Source organism: Chroicocephalus ridibundus, chromosome 31 (genome assembly GCF_963924245.1).
Source record: "Chroicocephalus ridibundus chromosome 31, bChrRid1.1, whole genome shotgun sequence".
In the NCBI taxonomy this organism is placed as follows: domain Eukaryota; kingdom Metazoa; phylum Chordata; class Aves; order Charadriiformes; family Laridae; genus Chroicocephalus; species Chroicocephalus ridibundus.
Window position 1 is genome coordinate 18,211 of NC_086314.1, and position 22,621 is coordinate 40,831.

The 22,621-nt window shown below is 68.1% G+C and overlaps 1 protein-coding gene across 1 annotated transcript; it reads right to left on the bottom strand.

Annotated features, from left to right (window-relative positions):
• Positions 1 to 358: 358 nt before the first annotated feature.
• On the bottom strand, positions 359 to 22,239 carry SPTBN2 (spectrin beta, non-erythrocytic 2). Its single transcript, XM_063319190.1, has 26 exons — positions 21,544 to 22,239; positions 21,340 to 21,457; positions 20,612 to 20,770; positions 19,749 to 20,051; positions 19,481 to 19,634; positions 17,514 to 18,384; positions 17,263 to 17,400; positions 15,753 to 16,509; positions 15,445 to 15,647; positions 15,283 to 15,373; positions 13,948 to 14,094; positions 13,600 to 13,863; positions 12,393 to 12,617; positions 11,382 to 11,471; positions 10,654 to 10,908; positions 10,426 to 10,556; positions 8,394 to 8,598; positions 7,073 to 7,447; positions 4,978 to 5,222; positions 3,801 to 3,939; positions 2,983 to 3,067; positions 2,673 to 2,869; positions 2,279 to 2,439; positions 1,686 to 1,761; positions 1,323 to 1,550; positions 359 to 496 (listed from the first exon to the last, which is right to left on the bottom strand). The coding sequence occupies exons 2-25, from the start codon at positions 21,451 to 21,453 to the stop codon at positions 1,443 to 1,445; spliced, it is 5,493 nt and encodes a 1,830-aa protein (XP_063175260.1). The 5' UTR covers positions 21,454 to 21,457; positions 21,544 to 22,239; the 3' UTR covers positions 359 to 496; positions 1,323 to 1,442.
• Positions 22,240 to 22,621: the final 382 nt, after the last annotated feature.

Genomic DNA, 22,621 nt, shown 5'->3' on the forward strand with positions numbered 1-22,621 from the left:
TGTCCCCCCATGTCCCTCATGTGTCCCCCCCCCATGTACTCCGTGTGTCCTCCATGTCCCTGTCCCCCCCCATGACCCACCGGTGTCCCCCAAGTGTCTCCCCCATGTCCCCCCCCATGTTCCCCACAACCCCCCTGTGTGTCCCCCCCCCCGTGCCCATCATGTCCCCTGCCCATGTGCCCCCCATATCCCCACCCGTGCCCCCCAGTGTCTCCCTCCCATGTCCCCCCCGACCCCCCCGTGTGTCCCCCATGTATGTCCCCCCCATGCCCCCCATGTCCCCCATGTATGTCCCCCCCCGCGCCCCCCCCGCCCCTACCCCAGCTTGAAGACGTGTTTGCGCTTCTTGTAGTGCAGGGCGGGGTGGCAGCGGGCCCCGCGCAGGGGGGCGGGGGGCTCCCCATGGTAGGGGGGGGCCCCTGCCCCCGCGCTCTTGGCGTCCTTGTAGAAGCTGAGGCTGCCCCCCCGCAGCACCACGTACACACTCTGCCACGACCTGGGGGGGGGGGACACGGGGTGAGGTGGGGACGTGGCTCTGTAGGGGGGGGAAAACGGCTCCCGGGGGGGGTACATGGATCTGGGGGGGGGCACAGCTCCATATGAGGGGACACGGCTCTGGGGGGGGGACACGGTACCAAGGTGGGGGGGGTACATGGATCTGGGAGGGGCACAGCTTCGGGGGGGACACACATGGCTCTGCAGGGGGGGGACGCGGCTCCGTGGGGGGGGCCAAGGCAGTGGGGGGGGGATGAGGTGCCGGGGGGGGGCACAACACGGCTTTGTACGGGGGGGGGGGGACACAGCTTGGGGGGGGGGCATGGCTCCGGGGGGGGGGACACAGTGTGGGGAGGGGACACACGGCTCTGGGGGGGGACCCACATGGAGTGGGGGCGGTGCCGATTTAAGGGCGGGGCCTGAAGGAAGGGGGCGTGGCCGTTTGGGGTGGGGCGTGGTCGGGGGCGTGGCCTGTGCGGGCGTGTCCCTGTGAGCGGGGCAAGGGCAGTGTCCCGTGGGGGATGTGGCCCTTATAGGTGTGCCCAAGGGGGCGTGGTCTGGGTGTGTCCGATGGGGCATGGCCTATGTGGGTGTGGCTGGGGTGTGGCCTTTATGGGTGTGTCTCGGGGGTGTGGCCTGTGTGGGTGTGTCTCGGGGGTGTGGCCTGTGCGGGCGTGTCCCTGTGGGCGGGGTCAGGGCGGTGTCCCATGGGGGTGTGGCCTTTATGGGTGTGTCCCGGGAGGCGGGGCCTATATGAGTGTGTCCAAGGGGGTGTGTGGCCTGTGTGGGTGTGGCCGATGGGTGTGGCCGTGGGGGCGTGTCCTCACCTGTTGGGGGCCTTCTTGCCCTGGGCCTCCATCTCGTGCTTGCGGCACAGCCCCCCCTCCAGGCTTTCGGGGGGGGCGGGGGGGCCGCGGGGGGGGGGCAGCGTGGCCGCGTGGGCGGGGTCAGGGGGCGGCCCCCCCCCCTCCTCCTCCTCCTCCTCCTCCTCCCGGCCCCCCCCGCGGGGACCCCCCTGGGCTGCGCTGTGCCCCATTGCTCAGCCCCGCCGGCACCTGTTGGGGGGGGACACAGGGGTTTTAGGGGGGGGGACGGACACAGAGGTGGGGAGGGGGTGTCACCATCCCCCCCGCCCCGTCCCCTTGCCCGGGGCGGGGGGTCCCCAAATTTGGGGGGGTCGGAGGTGTCACCTGGGCGTTGGCGCTGTCGGGGCCGATGCCGTTGACGGCCGGGGGCTCGGGGGGGCGGCTCTGCAGGGGGGGGGCCCTGGGGGGGGGACAAGGTCACACACCTGTGTGTGTGTCCCCCGGGTGCCCCCCTTGTCGTCCCCCCCCGCCACGTCCCCTCTTTCCCCCCATGTCCCCTGTGCCACCCCCCAAGTCCCCACTGTCGTCCCCCCCGCTGCGTCCCCCACGGCCCCTCCCCGCTTTGCCCCCTGTCCCCAATGTCCCCCAGGTGCCCCCCCGTGTCTCCCCAGACCCCCCCCGACTGGAATGTCCCCCTCGTGTCCACCCCTGTGCCCCCCCCTCAAACCCTCCCAGACCTCCATGTCCCCCCCCGTGTCTCCCCAGACCCCCCCCGACTGGAATGTCCCCCTCGTGTCCCACGCCCCAGCCCCCCCAGACCTCTATGTCCCCCCCTGTGTGTCCCCAGACCCCCCCAGACTGGAATGTACCCCCCCGTCCTCCCCCCCAGACCCTCCCAAGCCCCCCCCAGACCTGAATGTCACCACCAGACCCCCTTGTCCCCTCCCCCCGCTCCCCGACCTGTGCCCCCCCCTCACCTCTGCGTCTCCCCCCCTCTCCCGCCGCCATTCTGGCTCTCGGGGGGCAGCGGCGTGGGGGGGCCCCCCCCGGGCTGGGCCTGGGCGGTGGGGGGGGGCGTGGGGGGACGCCTCTTCCTCGCCTCCTCCTCCTCCCGCCGGCGCCGCTCCTTCTCCTCCAGCTGGGGGCGGGGGGGGCACAGGGTGGGTCACAAGTGAACTGAGTGCGCCTGGGGCTCAGCACGGGGGGGGGGGGGGGGGGTGTCACACGTGCACTGAGTGCGACAGGGCTCAGCATTGGGGGGGTCACATGTGCACTGAGTGCGCCGGGGCTCAGCAGCGGGACACAGGGGAGGGTCAATCCATGCACCGAGCGTGCCAGGCCTCAGCGGGCGGTGTGCGCCCCCCCCCTCACCGTGGTGAGCCTCTCCAGGGCGGCGAATCGCTCCTCCCAGGCGGCGGCCGCCTTCTGGAAGCCCTGGTGGCGCTTGATGAGATTCTCCACCTCGGCCACGCTGCTGCCCAGCTCCGCCGAGCGCACCAGCGGCTCCTGGCTGGAGAGCCAGGCCTCCGCCATGCTGGCGTCCCGCCCGAACATCAGCACCTCCAGCACTGCCGGGGGGGGGACGGGACAATGGGGACCCAACGGGGACACAATGGGGACCCAGGCGTCCGGGCGGACCCCCGAATCCCCCCTGACCCACCCACCCCCCCCCTTCGCTCACCGATCTGCAGCCAGTCCATCTTCTCCTTCCAGCGGTCCCCGATGTCCCGGCGACGTTCCTGCAGCTGGGAGAGCTTCTCCGAGATCTGGGAGCGGGGGGGGTGAGTGCGCGGCATCCGGGGGCGGGGGGGGGGACATGGGGATGGGGACGTGGGGACAGGGGGATGGGCACAGGGATGGGGACATGGGGATGGGGACAAGGCTGGGGACGCGGGGCTGGGGAGATGGGCCTGGGGACATGGGGACGGGGAGATGGGAATGGGGAGAGGGATGGGGACAAGGCTGGGACATGGGGATGGGGACAGTATGAGGACAGGGTTGGGGACATGGGGATGGGGACATGGGGATGGGGACACGGGGATGGGGACAGGGATACAGGGACGGGGACAGAGAAATAGGGACAGAGACGGGGACACGGGGCTGGGGACGTGGGGATGAGAACAGGGACACAGAGATGGGATGAGGGGATGGGGACAGGAATGGGGACAGGGGTGGGGGCACAGGGCTGGGGACAAGGCTGGGGACATGGGCATGAGAACAGGGACATAGAGATGAGATGAGGGGATGGGGACACAGGGATGGGGACAGGAATGGGGACACAGGGATAGCGACAGGCATATAGGGACAGGGATAAAGGGACGGGGACACAGGGCTGGGGACACGGGGCTGGGGACAGGGATACAGGGACAGGGACAGAGAAATGGGGACAGAGATGGGGACACGGGGCTGGGGACGTGGGGATGAGAACAGGGACGTAGAGATGGGGTGAGGGGATGGGGACACGGGGACACGGGACAAGGGGCCACGGGGCCAGCCCACCTTGTCGGCAGCGTAGTGGCCCTTGTGCAGCAGCGCGGTGCCCATGGCCACGCAGGCGTCGAAGCTGTCGGCCCGGGCCTCCACCTCCGCCTTGATGCTCTGGTGGTTCTTGATCACCAGGTCGGCCGAGGACACGTCCCTGCGCCGGGGACACGCCGTCAGCGTCCCCGCGGGGCCACCCCCCCTCCCCGCCCCGTGGTGGGTGTCCGGGGACACGACGGGGGGACGGATGGGGGGACAGGAGGTGGCGGCGGGGGGACACGGTCCTTGTGGGACAATGGATGTGGGGACAGGAGGTGACAGGGGGACACATGAGCCTCATGGGACGATGGATGTGGGGACAGGAGGTGGCAGGGGGGGACACGGTCCTCATGGGATGATGGACATGGGGAAGGGAGGTGACAGGGGACACACGGTCCTTGTGGGACAATGGATGTGGGGACAGGAGGTGACGGGGGGGACTTGGTCCCCATGGGACAGTGGACGTGGGATGGGAGGTGGCAGGAGGACACATGGTCCTCGTGGGATGATGGAGATGGGGACAGGAGGTGACAAGGGGGACTTGGTCCTTGTGGGATGATGGACATGGGATGGGAGGTGGCAGGAGGACACGTGGTCCTCGTGGGACGATGGATGTGGGGACAGGAGGTGACAGGGGACACAGGAGCCTCATGGGACGATGGATGTGGGGACAGGAGGTGGCAGGGGGGGACACGGTCCTCATGGGACGATGGATGTGGGGACAGGAGGTGACAGGGGACACATGGTCCCCAGGGAATGATGGATGTGGGGATGGGAGGTGACAGGGGGACACAGGAGCCTTGTGGGACGATGACGTGGGGACGGGAGGTGGCAGGGGGACACACGGTCCTCATTGGATGATGGACATGGGGATGGAGGGTCACAGGGGGGACTTGGTCTTCATGGGACGATGACGTGGGGACGGGAGGTGACCGGGGGGGACACAGGAACCTCATGGGATGACGGAGATGGGGACGGGAGGTGGCAGGGGGGCACACGGTCCTCGTGGGACAATGGATGTGGGGACAGGAGGTGACGGGAGGGACTTGATCCTCGTGGGGATGATGACGTGGGGACGGGAGGTGGCGGGGGGACACACGGTCCTCGCGGGAGGGTGACGCGGGGCCGGGAGGTGGCAGTGGCCGGGGCCCCTCACCGCGGGCGCTCCTGCCCCTCGATCTGCAGGCGGACGCCGTCCATCCAGAGCAGCAGGTCCCGCACCGCCCGCAGGAACCGGAACTTGTCCACGGTGTCGAGGAGGAGCCGGCGCCGGCCCTGGCTGCTGCCGCGCAGCTCGGCCCAGGCCTGGCTCACCGCCTGCTCGTGCCGCCGGATGTCAGCCGCCTTCTCCCCGGCGTAGGCCTTCGCCAGCCGCCCCGCGTCCTCCTGCACTTGCCGCACCTGCGGGGGACATCCAGGTGAGGAGGCGCCGCCGCGGGACAGGATGTGCCGCCGCGGTGCGCCGGGATGTGCCGCGGCGTGCCGGGGTGTGCCGGGATTGTGCTGTGGTGTGCTGGGATGTGCCGCGGTGTACCGGGATGTACCGCCATGCACCGGGCTGGGCCGCGATGCACCAGGCTGTGCCACGATGGCTGCACCGGGCTGTGCCGGGCTGTGCCGTGAGGCACCGGGCTGTACCGCACCGTGCCAGGCTGTGCTGCGATGCACTGGGCTGTGCCGGGCTGTGCCGTGCCGTGATGCACCAGGCTGTACCGCACTGTGCCAGGCTGTGCCGTGCCATGCAGGGCTGTGCCGTGATGCACCGGGCTGTACCGCACCGTGCCAGGCTGTGCCGTGCCATGCAGGGCTGTGCCGTGATGCACTGGGCTGTGCCACACCGTGCCAGGCTGTGCCGTGCCATGCAGGGCTGTGCCGTGATGCACCGGGCTGTGCCACACCGTGCCAGGCTGTGCCGCACTGCACCAGGCTGTGCTGTGCCGTGATGCACCGGGCTGTGCCACACTGTGCCAGGCTGTGCCACAATGCACCAGGCTGTGCCGGGCTGTGCCATGATGCACCGGGCTGTACCGCACCGTGCCAGGCTGTGCCGCACTGCACCGGGCTGTGCCGGGCTGTGCCGTGCCATGCAGGGCTGTGCGGTGCCAGACTGCACCGGGCTGTGCCGGGTTGCGCCGCACTGTGCCTGGCTGCAGCATACAGTACTGCGCCGTGCCGCGCCGTGCCGCGCCGTGCCGTGCTGCTTCATGTTGTGCCATTTCACGGCACGCTGCCACCATGTCCCTGCACCGTGCCGTGCCCCCGTGCCACACCTTGTCCCCGCTCTGTGCCATGTCCCTGTGCCACACCATGTCCCCACACCCTGCCGTGTCCCTGTGCCGTACTGTGTCCCTGTGCCTGTGTCCCTCTGCCGTATTGTGTCCCCGTGCTATACTGTGTCCCCACACCATACTGTGTCCCCACGCTGTGCCATGTTCCTGTGCCCTGCCGTGTCCCTGTGCCGTACCATGTGCCTGCACTGTGCCGTGTCCCTGTACCATGCTATGTCCCCACTCTGTGCCAAATCCCCGTGCCGTACTGTGTCCCCGCAGCGTGCCGTGTCCCTGTGCTGCGTCCCCACACCCTGCTGTGTCCCTGTGCCGTACCATGTCCCCACACCGTGCCATGTCCCTGTGCCGCGTCCCCACACCCTGCTGTGTCCCTGTGCCGTACCATGTCCCCACACCGTGCCGTGTCCCCAAGCCATGACCCCACACCCTGCTGTGTCCCTGTGCCGTACCGTGTCCCCGCAGCGTGCCGTGTCCCTGTGCTGTGTCCCCACGCCCTGCTGTGTCCCTGTGCCGTACCATGTCCCCACAGTGTGCCGTGTCCCCAAGCCATGACCCCACACCCTGCTGTGTCCCTGTGCCGTACCGTGTCCCCGCAGCATGCCGTGTCCCTGTGCTGTGTCCCCACACCCTGCTGTGTCCCTGTGCCGTACCATGTCCCCACAGTGCCGTGTCCCCAAGCCATGACCCCACACCCTGCTGTGTCCCTGTGCCGTACCGTGTCCCCGCAGCGTGCCGTGTCCCCAAGCCATGACCCCACACCCTGCTGTGTCCCTGTGCCGTACCGTGTCCCCACACCGTGCCGTGTCCCTGTGCTGTGTCCCCACACCCTGCTGTGTCCTCATGCCGTACCATGTCCCCACAGCGTGCCGTGTCCCCAAGCCATGACCCCGCACCGTGTCCCCGCACTGTGCCGCGTCCCCACGCCCTGCCGCGTCCCCGTGCCGCCTCCCCGCGGGGCCTCACCTGGGCGCTGAGCGCCTGGATGTCGTGCTCGTAGGCGCTGTGCATGCGCTGCATGGCCTCCGCCGTGTTCAGGTCCCGGCCCACCTCCTCCGGCAGCTGCTGCTGCTTGTGCTGCACCTGCGCCAGCGTCTCCCGGGCGTCGTGGAAGAAGCGGTGCAGCTCGTAGGAGGCCGCCAGCATCTGCGACCGCGTGTCCATCAGCTCCAGCAGGTCGGCCCAGGCCTCGTTCAAGCCGTCCTTCCACTCGGCCACCGTGGCGTTTTCCGAGTGGCCGGCGGCAATCAGGGCGTCCGCCAAGGCGTTGACGGCGTCCACGCGCTCCTGACCGATGCTGCTGGTGTCCCGTGAGAACTCCCGGAATTTATCCCGCAGCATCTGCCGGGAGAGAGGAGAGAGGTGTCGGGGATGGCACTTTAGGGACAGAGGGGACACCCCACGCGTCAGGGATGGCACTTTAGGGACACAGGGGACACTCGCTGTGTCAGGGAAGGCACTTTAGGGACACAGGGGACACCTCACGTGTCGGGGATGGCACTTCAGGGATAGAAGGGACACCCCATGTGTTGGGGATGGCACTTTAGGGACACAATGGACACCCCATGAGTCGGGGATGGCACTTTAGGGACAGAGGGGACACCCCATGCGTCAGGGATGGCACTTTAGGGACACAGGGGACACGCCACATGCCAGGGATGGCATTTTAGGGACACAGGGGACACTCGCTGTGTCAGGGAAGGCAATTTAGGGACACAGGGGACACCTCACGTGTCGGGGATGGCACTTCAGGGATAGAAGGGACACCCCACGTGTCGGGGATGGCACTTTAGGGACACAGGGGACACGCCACGTGCCAGGGATGGCACTTTAGGGACACAGGGGACACTCGCTGTGTCAGGGATGGTACTTTAGGGACACAGGGGACACCCCACGTGTCAGGGATGGCATTTTAGGGACACAGGGGACACCCCACACGTCAGGGATGGCACTTTAGGTACACAATGGACACCCCATGAGTCGGGGATGGCACTTTAGGGACAGAGGGGACACCCCATGTGTCAGGGATGGCACTTTAGGGACACAGGGGACACGCCACGTGCCAGGGATGGCATTTTAGGGACACAGGGGACACTCGCTGTGTCAGGGAAGGCACTTTAGGGACACAGGGGACACCCCATGTGTCGGGGATGGCACTTCAGGGACAGAGGGCACACCCCACACGTCAGGGATGGCACTTCAGGGATAGAAGGGACACCCTACACGTCCGGGATGGCATTTTAGGGACCCAGGGGCCACCCCGTCCCCTTCCCGTGTCCCCCCGTACCGTGACGTGCTCGTAGTCCTGCCCCAGCTCGTGGGACGCGGCCACCACCTCCCTCTCGGAGACCCACTGCTCCAGGTCGTCCAGGTCGCGCCGGAGCTGGCAGAGCCGCTGGTGCTCCTGCAGCGCCGCGCGCCGCTCCTCCGCCAGCTCCCTCAGCCCCGCGTACAGCTTGTCCACCTGCGCCTGCCGCAGCCGCAGCCGCTCGCTGCGGCCACCCGCGCCCTCAGCCGGGTTGCCGCCGGGCAGCCGCAGCAAGGGGGACAGCGTGGGGGGGAGTGGGAGGTGGCGGGGGGACGCGGGGGGTGGTGGGACGACGGACGTGGGGATGGGGACACCATCCCTGTGGGACGGTGATCAGGGGGACAGGAGGTGGCAGGGGACACACGGTCCTCATGGGACAATGGCCGTGGGGCTGGGAGGTGGCGGGAGGGACAGAGGGGCCTCGTGGGATGATGGATGCGGGGCTGGGAGGTGGCAGAAGGGGACACGATCCCTGTGGGACGATCATCATGGGGACAGGAGGTGGCAGGGGGGACACATGGTCCTCATGGGGTGATGGATGTGGGGACAGGAGGTGACAGGGGGGACAGAGGAGCCTTGTAGAACAACGGACGTGGGGACAGGAGGTGGCAGGGGACACACGGTCCTCGTGGGACAATGGCCATGGGGCTGGGAGGTGGCAGAAGGGGACGTGATCCCTGTGGGATGATGGACATGGGGGGACTCGTTCCTCGTGGGGACAGGAGGTGACAGGGGGGGACTCGTTCCTCGTGGGGTGATGGACGTGGGGACAGGAGGTGATGGGGGGGACTTGCTCCTCGTGGGGACAGGAGGTGACAGGGGGGACTCGCTCCTCGTGGGGACAGGAGGTGATGGGGGACACTCGTTCCTCGTGGGGTGATGGATGTGGGGACAGGAGGTGACAGGGGGGACTCGCTCCTCGTGGGGACAGGAGGTGACGGGGGGAACTCGTTCCTCGTGGGGTGATGGACGTGGGGACAGGAGGTGAGAGGGGGGACTCGCTCCTCGTGGGGTGATGGACGTGGGGACAGGAGGTGACAGGGGGGACTCGTTCCTCGGGGGGACAGGAGGTGACAGGGGGGGACTCGCTCCTCGTGGGGTGATGGACGTGGGGACAGGAGGTGACAGGGGGGACACGGTCCTCGTGGGACAATGGCCATGGGGCTGGGAGGTGGCAGAAGGGGACGTGATCCCTGTGGGATGATGGACATGGGGGGACTCGTTCCTCGTGGGGACAGGAGGTGACAGGGGGGGACTCGTTCCTCGTGGGGTGATGGACGTGGGGACAGGAGGTGACGGGGGGGACTTGCTCCTCGTGGGGACAGGAGGTGACAGGGGGGACTCGCTCCTCGTGGGGTGATGGACGTGGGGACAGGAGGTGACAGGGGGGACTCGTTCCTCGTGGGGACAGGAGGTGACAGGGGGGGACTCGCTCCTCGTGGGGTGATGGACGTGGGGACAGGAGGTGACAGGGGGGGACTCGTTCCTCGTGGGGACAGGAGGTGACAGGGGGGACTCGCTCCTCGTGGGGTGATGGATGTGGGGACAGGAGGTGACAGGGGGGACTCACTCCTCGTGGGGTGATGGACATGGGGACAGGAGGTGACAGGGGGGACTCGTTCCTCACGGGGACAGGAGGTGACAGGGGGGACTCGCTCCTCGTGGGGTGATGGACGTGGGGACAGGAGGTGACGGGGGGGACTTGCTCCTCGTGGGGACAGGAGGTGACAGGGGGGGACTCGTTCCTCGTGGGGACAGGAGGTGACAGGGGGGACTCGCTCCTCGTGGGGACAGGAGGTGACAGGGGGGGACTTGCTCCTCGTGGGGTGATGGACGTGGGGACGGGGGTGACAGGGGGGGCACAATCCCCATGGGATGACGATGACGGGGACAGGAGGCGGCAGGGAGGGACACGATCCCTGTGGGACACCGATCACGGGGACGGGAGGCGGCAGGGGGACACCCGTCCCCTGCGGGACGCTGCCGGCGTCCCCCCGCGGCCCTCACCCACCTCTCGGGGTGGCCGCTGGCCACCATGTCGCGGCTCTGGGCCGAGAGCTGCTGGATGGTGTGGGCGTAATCCCGCAGCGCCTGCTCCAGCACCAAGTGCTTGCTCACCATGGCTTGGGCGCTCAGCTCGTCCTGCCGGGGGGGTGACAGCGGCTCAGGGAGGGGGTGACAACAGCTGGGGAGGGGGTGACACGCTTTTTTTTTTGGGGGGGGGCGTGGGACACCAGACCTTGGCTTTCTCCTGCGCCATCATGTGCAGCTCCTGCTCCCCCATCCAGGCTTCGGCCTCGGCGGCGTCGCAGTAGAACTGCTGGGCGGCCTGGGCCAGCTCCAGGCGCCGGTGCCGCAGCTCCGTCTGCCGCCGCAGCTCCCGCCAGGCTTCCCGCAGCTCCCGCACCCGCTCCGCCCGCCCCCCCGCCCCCCCGCCGCGCCCCAGCAGCTCTTCCACCCGCCGCTCGTGGCCCTGCAGCTCCTTCTGCAGCGTCTGCAACGGGGGGACGGAGAAGGTGGGGTGAGCGGCCGTGGTCCCCCGGGGCGGTGGGACCCTCCCACGGGGGACAGCGGTGGCCCTTGGGATGGTGGGACCCTCCCACGGGGGACAGAGGTGGCCCTTGGGATGGTGGGACCCCAACATGGGGGACGTCGGTGACCCCTGGGGTGGTGGGACCCCAACATGGGGGACATCGGTGACCCCTGGGGTGGTGGGATCCCTCCACAGGGGACAGTGGTGGCCGCCAGCATGGTAGGACCCCCCCAGGGGAACAACAGTGGCCACCAGGATGGTGGGACCCCAAGAGGGTGGACAGCAGTGGCCACCAGGGTGGTGGGACCCCCCCATGGGGGACAGAGGTGGCCACCAGGGTGGTGGGACCCCCCCATGGGGGACAGAGGTGGCTGCTGGTGTGGTGGGACCCCCCTACAGGGGACAGAGGTGGCCCCTGGCCCCCCCCGACCCACCTGGTTCTTCTTGATGAGCAGCTGGACCGAGGGCAGGTCCTTGCCGTGGTCTGTGGACAACGCCAGGGCTCGGCGCTCCTGCACCCACAGCTGGGGGGACACGGGGGGTCAGGGGCGGCGGGGGACAGGGACGCTGGGGGACAGGGACGGCGGGGGGACAGGGATGGCAGGGGGACAGGGATGATGGGAGACAGGGACACTGGGAGACAGGGACACTGGGGTTCAGGGACGGCGGGGGGACAGGGATGATGGGGGACAGGGATGATGGGGGACAGGGACAGTGGAGGACAGGGATGGTGGGGTTCAGGGACAGTGGGGGGACAGGGATGGCGGGGTGACAGGGATGGCAGGGGGACAGGGATGATGGGGGACAGGGACACTGGGGGACAGGGACACTGGGGTTCAGGGGTGGTGGGGGGACAGGGACAGTGGGGGTCAGGGACAATGGGGGACAGGGACCCTGGGGGACAGGGACACTGGGGTTCAGGGGTGGTGGGGGGACAGGGACAGCGGGGGTCAGAGACGATGTGGGACAGGGACGATGGGGGACAGGGACACTGGGGGACAGGGATGGTGGGGGGACAGGGACAGTGGGGGGACAGGGATGGCGGGGGGACAGGGACACTGGGGGACAGGGACACTGGGGTTCAGGGGTGGTGGGGGGACAGGGACAGCGGGGGTCAGGGACGATGGGGGACAGGGACCCTGGGGGACAGGGACACTGGGGGTCAGGGGTGGTGGGGGGACAGGGACAGCGGGGGTCAGGGACGATGTGGGACAGGGACGATGGGGGACAGGGACACTGGGGTTCAGGGACAGTAGGGGGACAGGGACAGTGGGGGTCAGGGACGATGGGGGACAGGGATGGCAGGGGGTCAGGGATGACGGGGGACAGGGACACAGGGGTTCAGGGACGATGGGGGTCAAGGGACGGCGTGGGGACGGGGACACAGGGGTTCAGGGACAGGGGGGGTCCCCAGCGTCCCCTCCGGCGGGCGGGCGCCCACTCACGATCTCGTCCTCCAGGTCGCGGTGGAACTGATGCTCCTCCTTGGACGCCACCAGCCTCCGGCGCCGCTCCCGCAGGGGCTCCCGCAGCCCCAGGAACTGCTGCTCCACCGCCCGCACCCGGCCCCGCACCTCGGCCGCCCCCCCGTCCTCCGGGCTGAGCGCCTGCGCCTGCGCCCGCATGGCCTCCACCTCCTTCTCCCGCACCGCCGTCTGCGTCTCCAGCATCTGGGGGGGTGCCGGGGGGGTGAGGGACCCCCCCCCGCCGCGGGCACCCCCCGGTGCCAGGTACCCGTCCCCCCGCGCCCTTGTCCCCCGCATCCCCGTCCCCCACAGACCCCTGTCCCCTGCACCCCATCTCCCGCACACGCCGTCCGCGTCTCCAGAATCTGGGGGGGGTGGCGGGGGGGTGAGGGACCCCCCCCCCCCCCCACGGGCACCCCCCTGTGCCGGGCACCCGTCCCTCTGCGCCCCAAACTCTGCACCTCATCCCCGTGCAGCCCCCGTCCCCCCGAGACCCCCGTCCCCCTGCGCCCCCGTCCCCCCGAGACCCCCGTCCCCCACAGACCCCCGTCCGCACAGACCCCTGTCCCCTGCCCCCCGAGACCCCCGTCCCCCACAGATCCTTGTCCCCTGTCCCCCCGAGACCTCTGTCCCCCACAAACCCCTGTCCCCCTGAGACCCCTGTCCCCCACAGACCCCCATCCCCCACAGACCCCTGTCCCCTGTCCCCCTGCGCCCCTGTCCCCACAGACCCCTGTCCCCCAGAGATCCTTGTCCCCTGTCCCCTGTCCCCCCAAGACCCCCATCCCCCACAAACCCCCATTCCCCACAAACCCCTGCTCCCCACAGACCCCCATCCCTGCAGCCCCCTGTCCCCACAGACCCCTGTCCCCACAGACCCCCATTCCCCTGCAGCCCCCTGTCCCCACAGACCCCTGCCCCCCACAGACCCCTATCCCCCTGCAGCCCCCTGTCCCCACAGACCCCTGCCCCCCACAGACCCCCATCCCTGCAGCCCCCTGTCCCCACAGACCCCTGCCCCCCACAGACCCCCATCCCCACAGACCCCCATCCCTGCAGCCCCCTGTCCCCACAGACCCCCGTCCCCCTGCAGACCCCCATCCCTGCAGCCCCTTGTCCCCACAGCCCCCTGTCCCCACAGACCCCCGTCCCCCTGCAGACCCCCATCCCTGCACCGGGCCGGGACCTGCTGCTTCTTGAGGAGGATGTTGACGCTGGTGAGGTCCTTGCCGTAGTCGTCGGAGCGCAGCTGGGCGCTGACGCCCGCCAGCCACCCCCCCATGGCGGCGCAGGACTGGGCGCACAGCTCGGCCCGGTTGGCGTCGAAAAGCCGCCGCGCTTTGGTCCGGGTGGTGGATTCCAGTTCCTCCCACAGCCCCCGCAGCGCCGCCAGCTTCTCCGTCACCACCGTCCCCAGCTCCGGCTTCGCCGACGCCAGCTGCTGACCCTCCTGGCGAAGACACCAACGTCAGCGGGGGGGAGGTGTCCCGCTGTCGTCCCCCCCCCGCCGGCTCCGGTGTCGCCCCGGCGTCACCTTCTCCATCTTCTCCAGCCAGCCCTTGTTGGCGGCCAGCTCGGCGGCGAAGGCCTGGTGCTTCTGCCACTTGGTGTGCAGGTTACGGGCTTCCTCGTAGGACACGTCCTGCGCCGTCAGCATCTTCTCGTTGATCCAGAGCGTGAGCTGGGGCGGGAGGGCAGGGACCGTCACCAACGTCCCATCCCATCCCTTCCCCATCCCCATCCCATCCCTTCACCATCCCCATCCCTTCCCATCCCCATCCCATCCCTTCCCCATCCCCATCCCATCCCCATCCCCATCCCATCCCATCCCATCCCTTCCCATCCCCATCCCCATCCCCACCCCATCCCTTCCCCATCCCCATCCCATCCCTTCCCATCCCCATCCCAATCCCCACCCCATCTCCATCCCATCCCATCCCCATCCCCATCCCCATCCCCACCCCATCCCATTCCTTCCCATCCCCATCCCCATCCCATCCCATCCCATCCCTTCCCATCCCCATCCCCACCCCATCCCATCCCTTCCCATCCCCATCCCCATCCCCATCCCCACCCCATCCCCATCCCATCCCTTCCCCATCCCCATCCCCATCCCCACCCCATCCCATCCCATCCCCACCCCATCCCATCCCATCCCTATCCCATCCCATCCCCATCCCCATCCCATCCCATCCCATCCCCACCCCATCCCATCCCATCCCTTCCCATCCCCATCCCCACCCCATCCCATCCCATCCCATCCCTATCCCATCCCATCCCATCCCATCCCCATCCCCATCCCATCCCATCCCCACCCCATCCCATCCCATCCCTTCCCATCCCCATCCCCATCCCCACCCCATCCCATCCCATCCCTTCCCATCCCATCCCCACCCCATCCCATCCCATCCCTTCCCATCCCCATCCCCATCCCCACCCCATCCCATCCCATCCCTTCCCATCCCCATCCCCACCCCATCCCATCCCGTCCCTTCCCAGTTCACATCCCCATTCCATCCCCTTCCCCTTTCCCATCCCATCCCTCCCCATCCCATCCCCATCCCCATCCTCATTCCATCCCGTCCCATCCCCATCTCCATCCCATCCCCATCCCTCCCCATCCCACCCCATCCCATCCCCACCTCACCTTTTCCCAGTTCCCATCCCCATCCCCATCCCATCCCTATCCCCATCCCTTCCCCATCCCATCCCTATCCCATTCCTCCCCATCCCATCCCCTCCTCTCCCCATCCCATCCCTATCCCATCTCTTTCCTATCCCCATTCCATTCCCATTCCCGTCCCCATCCCATCCCATCCCCATCCTCATCCCCATCCCATCCCAGTCCCATCCCGATCCCACCGCTCACCTCCTGCCCATCCTGCAGGAACCGCTGCAGCTCCCAGTTATCCCGCAGCCTCCCTAGCAGCTCCTGGGCCGTCTCCCGGTTCCTCCGGTGCCTGCGGCGAGGGCGGGGGGGTGAGGGCTGTGCCGGGCCCCCGTCCCCCCCCCGGCTGGGGGACGCCCTCACCTGCTCTCCACCGAATCCACCGTCTCTTGCACCTTCTCGGCGTGGAGGCTTCCCTCGGCCACCAGCTTGCGGCCGGTGGCTACCAGCCCTTGGACGCGTTCCCCGTTGGCCTCCATGGTGGCCATGAAATCCTCGTGCTTCTTGACGGAAGCTTCGGCCGCCGGCAGCGTGCCGGGCATCTCCGTGTGCGACAAAGCGTATTCCTGCGCAGCGGAGCCGGTGTCACCGCCGTCCTCCGGTCCCGTCCCCCGCCCCGAGATCCCTCCCCTCCGCCGGGCGCTGCCGCCTTCGCCTCCGCGGCCGCTCACCTGGGTGCTGAGGACGCCTTCCACCTGCTTGGAGTCGCGGAGGAAGACCTGGAAGGCGAAGGCTTGGGAGAGGAGGTGATGGCGGTTCTCCCACATCCTTCCCAGTTCTTCCCAGCCCGTATCCAGAGCTTCCAGTCGCTGGTGCAGGAAGACGTGCTGGGCGTCCGTCTGTCCCTGCGTCACCTCCCGCCCCACGGCTCGCGTGTTGCGGTAATCGTCGCCGTAGTGAGCGATCTCTTTCCGGATGCTCTCGTGTTGGCTCAGCAACCTTTCGGCTTCCGCCAAGGTGGCCGGCACGTCCTCGGAGGCTACGGCCGTCTGGGTACGCGATAGCCACGCCTGGAAAGCCGCCAGATCCCGCAGGAAGCCCTGCAGCTTGCTGGCTTCCCCCAAGGATTCCTCGCGACGCCGCAAGCTGCTCCTCAACTCATCCCACACCGCCTCGACGGCCGAGAGCCGGGCCGGGATGGCGGGCGCCTGTTCCGGGTGTTCGGCCGCCAATTTTTCCCCCTCGGCTCGTAAATCCCGTACTTTCCCCTGGATGGCTTCCAGGTCGCGTTCCATGCCCGAGAGCTTGCGCTGCAGGGCCATGACGCCCGCCAGGTCGTTGCCCAAGCCCTGCGTGGACTCGATCACCTTGGTCTTCTCCCGCATCCAGGAGGTGGTTTCGTTGCATTCCAGGTGGAAGTTCTGGATGTTCAAGGCCGAGGTCAGGGCTTCCTTCTTCTGGTCGGCCAGCGCCCGGAACCGATCCCACCTGCGCCAAAAGCAGGATCAGGGCACGTGGCTGCCGGCACTGAGGTGCCCACCCTGCCCGGCCGTCCTGCCCGGAGCATCCTCCAGCCTGGAGACCCCATCCCTGCCCGGAGACCCCACCCCTGCCTGGAGACCCCATCCCTCCCTGGAGACCCCATCCCTGCCTGGAGCATCCCAGCCTGGAGACCCCATCCCTGCCTGGAGCATCCTCCAGCCTGGAGACCCCATCCCTGCCCGGAGACCCCATCCCTCCCTGGAGACGCCATCCCTGCCTGGAGAACCCATCCCTGCCCAGAGCACCCATCCCAGCCTGGAGGACCCATCCCAGCCTGGAGACCCCATCCCTGCCTGGAGGACCCGTCCCAGCCTGGAGAACCCTTCCCTGCCTGGAGAACCCTTCCCTGCCTGGAGCATTATCCTGCCTGGAGCACCCATCCCTGCCTGGAGACCCCGTCCCTGCCTGGAGACCCCATCCCTGCCTGGAGACCCCGTCCCTGCCTGCAGAACCCGTCCCTGCCTGGAGACCCCATCCCTGCCTGGAGCATTATCCTGCCTGGAGACCCCATCCCTGCCTGGAGCACCCGTCCCTGCCTGGAGACCCCGTCCCTGCCTGGAGACCCCGTCCCTGCCTGGAGCATTATCCTGCCTGGAGCACCCATCCCTGCCTGGAGCACCCATCCCAGCCTGGAGAACCCATCCCTGCCTGGAGCACCCATCCCTGCCTGGAGCATCCCTCCCTCTGGCATCCCCCGACCTGGCGTTGAGCTGCTCGCGGGTGGCCCGGATGCTCTCCTGGTTGCGCTGGTCGGTGGCCAGCAGCTGGTGGGCGATGCGGTTGACGGCGGCCACGCGGGACGCCAGGTTGTTCATCTCCGGCTCCAAGGTCTCGAACCTGCCGGCCAGGAAGAAGGAGGGAGGGGGGGGGGAAAAAAAACCTCAGCGCCCGCCGCCGTCACGGGGGGGGACACACCGCGGTGCCGGGGGGTGTCCGGTGCCACCTCTCACCGCTGCTGCACCACCTCCAGGTCCTCCAGCTTCTCGGGGACGTCCATGGCGTGGAGCCACTGCTCCTTCTCGCCCACCCACAGCCCGCAGGCGTCCGCTTCGCTCCGCATGGTGTAAAAACTCAGGGCGTCCTGCAGGTCCTGCCGCCGGCGTTCCGCTCGGGAAGCCAATTCCTGGTAACGCCGTTCCAGCTCCGGCAACCGGCCGGCCACGCCGGGAGCGTCGGCGAAGGCGGGCGGAAGAGCGCCGGCCTGTTCCTGCAGAGCGTCGATGGCGGGACGGTGGTTCCGCACCTCCTCCTGCACCTCCCGGTGCTGCCGGGCCAGGCTACGCGTGGAATATTCGTCGTGACCAAGTTCGGGGCTGGAAGCCAAACGTAAGGCGTCCTCGAGCCACGTCTCCATATCCGCCGCCTCCGCTTGGAATTGGAAGAAGCCGGCGGCTTCCCGCAGGCGTCGCTCCCGTTCGGCCGCCAGCTCGCCCAGCGCCCGCCAACGGCCTTCCATCTCCCGCACCCTTTCGGCCACTTCGGTTGCCCCCAAACGGCCTTCGGCTACCAAATCCCGACCCCGGGCTAGCGCTTGTTCCAGCGGTCCCGCTCTCCCGCTCAGCTCCCCGCGGAAGGCGTCGTGTTGGCTCAGCAACCGCAGGGAGCTGGTGAGATCCCGGCCCACGTCCTCGGAGGAGAGGAGCCGTTCCTGCTCCCGCATCCACGCTTCCTCCTCCCCCGTATCCCAGAAGAATTTCCAGAGCCTCCGGGATTCCTCCAGCCGAGCCCGACGTTGTCCCGCCAGTTCCACCAGTTCCCGGTAACGTAACTCCAAGGTGGCCACCCGTTCCCGCACGGTGGCCGGCTCGCAGGGCTGGTAGCCTGCGTGGACCCCCCGCTGGTCCCTGAGGGGTCCAGGGGACACCGGCCACCCCAGGGGGGCTTGGGGACATCCCAGGGGGTGGGGGTCCAGGGGACAGTGGCCACCCCAGGGGGGCTTGGGGACATCCCAAGGGTTGGGGGTCCAGGGGACAGTGGCCACCTTGGGGGGCTTGGGGACACCCAGGGGTTGGGGGTCCAGGTGTCACCCACCCTGGGGGTCTGGGGACCAAGGTCAGGGTCTGTCCTGGGGTTTGGGGGTCCAGGGGCCACCCCGGAATTTGGGGGTCCAGGGGCCACCCCAGGCTCTGGGAATTGGTGGTCCAGAGGCCACCCTGGGCTCCGAGGTTTGGGGGTCCAGGGGTCACCCCAGGCTCTGGGAGTTGGGGGTCCAGGAGCCACCCCAGAGTTGGGACTTTGGGGGTCCAGGAGCCACCCCAGGCTCTGGGAGTTGGGGGTCCAGAGGCCACCCCAGGGTTTGGGGGTATGGGGGCCACCCCAGTCTCTGAGCTTTGGTGGTCCAGGGGCCACCCCGGGGTTTGGGGGTCCAGGGGCCACCCCAGGCTCTGGGAGTTGGGGGTCCAGGGGCCACGCTGGGATTTAGGAGTCCAGGGGCCACCCCAGCCTCTGGGAGTTGGGGGTCCAGGGACCACGCCGGTGTTTGGGGGTCCAGGGGCCACCCCAGGCTCTGAGCTTTGGTGGTCCAGGGGCCACCCCAGGGTTTGGGGGTCCAGGGGCCACCCCAGGCTCTGGGAGTTGGGGGTCCAGGGGCCACCCCAGGGTTTGGGGGTCCAGGGGCCACACCAGGCTCTGGGCTTTGGGGATCAAGAGGCCACCCCAGGGTTTGGGGGTCCAGGGCCCACCCCAGGCTCTGAGCTTTGGTGGTCCAGAGGCTACCCCGGGGTTTGGGGGTCCAGGGGCCACCCCAGGCTCTGTGCTTTGGGGGTCCAGGGGCCACCCCAGGGTTTGGGGGTCCAGGGGCCACCCCAGGCTCTGGGAGTTGGGGGTCCAGAGGCCACCCCGGGGTTTGGGGGTCCAGCAGCCACCCCGGGGTGTGACAGCGGGGGGTGTCCCCGGCGTCCCCCCCGCCCGCACTCACCCTGGCCGTCCCCGGCGAACCTCTGGGCGGCGGCGCCCACCGCCCGCACCCGCTCGGCCTGCGCCGCGATGTCGGCTTCCACCAGGCCGTGGAGCTGCAGGAGGTCGTCCACCTCCCGCAGGTGCTTCCCCAAATCCTGCGACCGCAGCCGGCCCTGCGTGCGCCACCGAGGGTTGGGGACGGGGCGGCGCGGAGGTGCCACCGCTTCGTGTGTGTGTGTGTGTCCCCCCCCCCGCCACCTCGTCCCCATCCCCCCCGCCGTCGTCACCTTCATCTCCTCCATCCAGTCCGTGAGGTGCCCCAGGTCCTGCAGCATCTTCTGGAGCTCCAGGTGGAGCAGCAGCCGCTCGCGCCGGGCGGCCAGCAGCTGCCGCAGGAAATCCCAGAGCCGCCCCACGTTGTCGCGCCGGGTGAGGACGCGGCGGATGTCGTGGTAGCGCTCGGCCTCCAGCTCGGCCGCCACCGCGCTCACCGCCTGCACCCGCTCGCTGTAGGCCACGATGTCCGTCTCGATGGCCTCGTGCTTCCGCACCGCCGCCTCCACCCCCGACAGGTCCGTCCCGAAATTGTCCTGGGGGAAAAGGCGAGGGGGAAGGGCACGGTCACAACGTCCACGGGGACACCCGGACACCCCGGGGGTGGTGGCAGTGGGGAGCGGGACCTCCAGACACCTTGAGGTCCCCAGGGGTGGTGGCAGTGGGTGGTCGGACCCTCAGACACCTTGGGGACCTCAGGGGTGGTGGCAGTGGAGAGCAGGACCCCCATGTCCCCAGGGTGGTGGCAGTGGGGAGGTGGGACCCCCAGACACCTTGGGGTCCCCAGGGGTGGTGGCAGTGGGTGGTTGGACCCCCAGACACCTTGGGGACCTCAGGGGTGGTGGCAGTGGGCGGTTGGACCCCCAGACACCTTGGGGGTGGTGGCAGTGGGTGGTTGGACCCCCATGTCCCCAGGGGTGGCGGACATGGGGAGTAGGACCCCCAGACACCTTGGGGACCTCAGGGGTGGTGGCAGTGGAGAGCAGGACCCCCATGTCCCCAGGGTGGTGGCAGTGGGGAGGTGGGACTCCCAGACATCTTGGGGTGGTGGCAATGGGGAGCGGGACCCCCGTCCCCCCCGTCCCCCCGGTGGCACCTGCGCGACGAGGCGCTGGTTCTCGCTCAGCCAGGTCTCCCTCATGGCGGCCTTTCGGTCGAAGCGCGCGGCCAACTGCTCCAGCTTCTCCTGCCGGATGAGCTCCGTGCGCAGCGCCAGCTCCCGCTCGTGCTCCGCCTTCTCCAGCCGCTCCCACGCCTGCCAGACGGCACCACCGTCATCGTCACCATCATCATCATCATCATCATCGTCATCATCGTCACCAGCACCATCATCATGAACATCACCATCAACATCATCACCATTGCCATCATCATCACCGTCCCTGTCACCATCACCATCATCATAACTGTCACCATCACCATCATCACCATCATCGCTGTCACCATCACCATCACCATCATCAGCACCAGCACCAGCACCATCACCATCATCACCATCACCACCATCATCACCATTGTCATCATCATCAACATCATCACCAGCACTGTCACCATCATCATCACCAGCACCATCACCATCACCATCACCATCCCCATCACCGTCCCCATCACCATCACCATCCCCAGCCGTCACCATCACCATCATCAACCATCATCAACCATCACCAACCACCATCAGCCATGATCAACCATCATCCTCATCACCACCACCATCATCAACCATCATCACCATCATGAACCATCTCCACCACCATCATCAGCTGTCGTCAACCATCATCACCATCATCACCGTCACCATCGTCCCCGTCCCGGTCCCCGTCCCACCTTGTTGATGTCGGAGATGAGCTTCCCCTCCCGCGGCACATAGACCTTCTGGTTGTTGGCCCTCATGCGGCTCTGGACGGTGAAGAGCAGCACCTCCAGGTTGCCCTTCTCCATGAACCTGGGGACACACACCCCGCCTTTGCTGAGCCCCACGCCGCCCCCCAACCCTGCCGTGGGGCTGTGGGGCTGGGGGGGGGGGCTCACTTGGGGGGTTTCTCCACGGTGCGGTAGGTGTTGAAGGCCTGGAGCTGGTTCTGGACGCCGGGCAGGGCGTTGGCCAAGTGCCGGTCGTTGAGGGTGAGGATGGTCTGTTCGATCCAGCCCAGCAGCTCCCCCGCCAGCTCCTCGTACTTCCCCACCAGCTCCTCCGCCTCCCGCGCCGCGTCCAGCACCTACGGCACCATCCACCCGTCTGTCCATCCGTCTGTCCGTCCACCCGTCTGTCCATCCGTCCGTCCATCCACCCCTCTCCACCCCTCTCCATCCCTCTGTCCATCTCCCGTTCCACCCCCGGCTCGTCCCGACCACCACCTGCCCGCGCTCCCTCCTGCCGCATCCCTGCCCGGCCGTCTGTCCGTCTGTCCGTCCATGGGGTGCTCCTCCATCTATCTACCCATCTCCATCTCCACCTGTCCGTCTGTCCATCCATGAGGTGCTCCTCCATCTCTGTGTCCACCTCCCTCCATCTGTCTGTCCACCCCTTTGTCCTCTCCTCCGTCTCCTCCCTCCCTCCGCCTGCCTGTCCGTCCATCCATGGGGTAATCCCCCATCTATCTGTCCATCTCCATGTCTCTGTGTCCGTCTGTCCGTCCACGAGGTGCTCCTCCATCCATCTGCCCTTTCCCTTCTCCATCTGTCCGTCTGTCCATCCCTTTGTCCTGCATCTCCTCCCCCCATCTGTCCATCCATCCATTTGTCCATCCATCCACCCGTCCATCCATCCATCTGTCCGTCCGTCCATCCCTCCGTCCATCCATCCACCCGTCCGTCCATCCATCCATCCATTTGTCCATCCATCCCTCCATCCATCCATCCATCCATCTGTCCGTCCGTCCATCCATCCATTTGTCCATCCACCCATCCGTCCACCCATCTGTCCACCCATCCATCATCCATCCATCCATCCACCCGTCCATCCATCCATCCATCCGTCCACCCATCCATCATCCATCCATCCATCCATCCGTCCATCCGTCCATCCATCCATCATCCATCCATCATCCATCCACCCGTCCATCCATCCATCCATCCACCCGTCCATCCATCCATCCATCCGCCCATC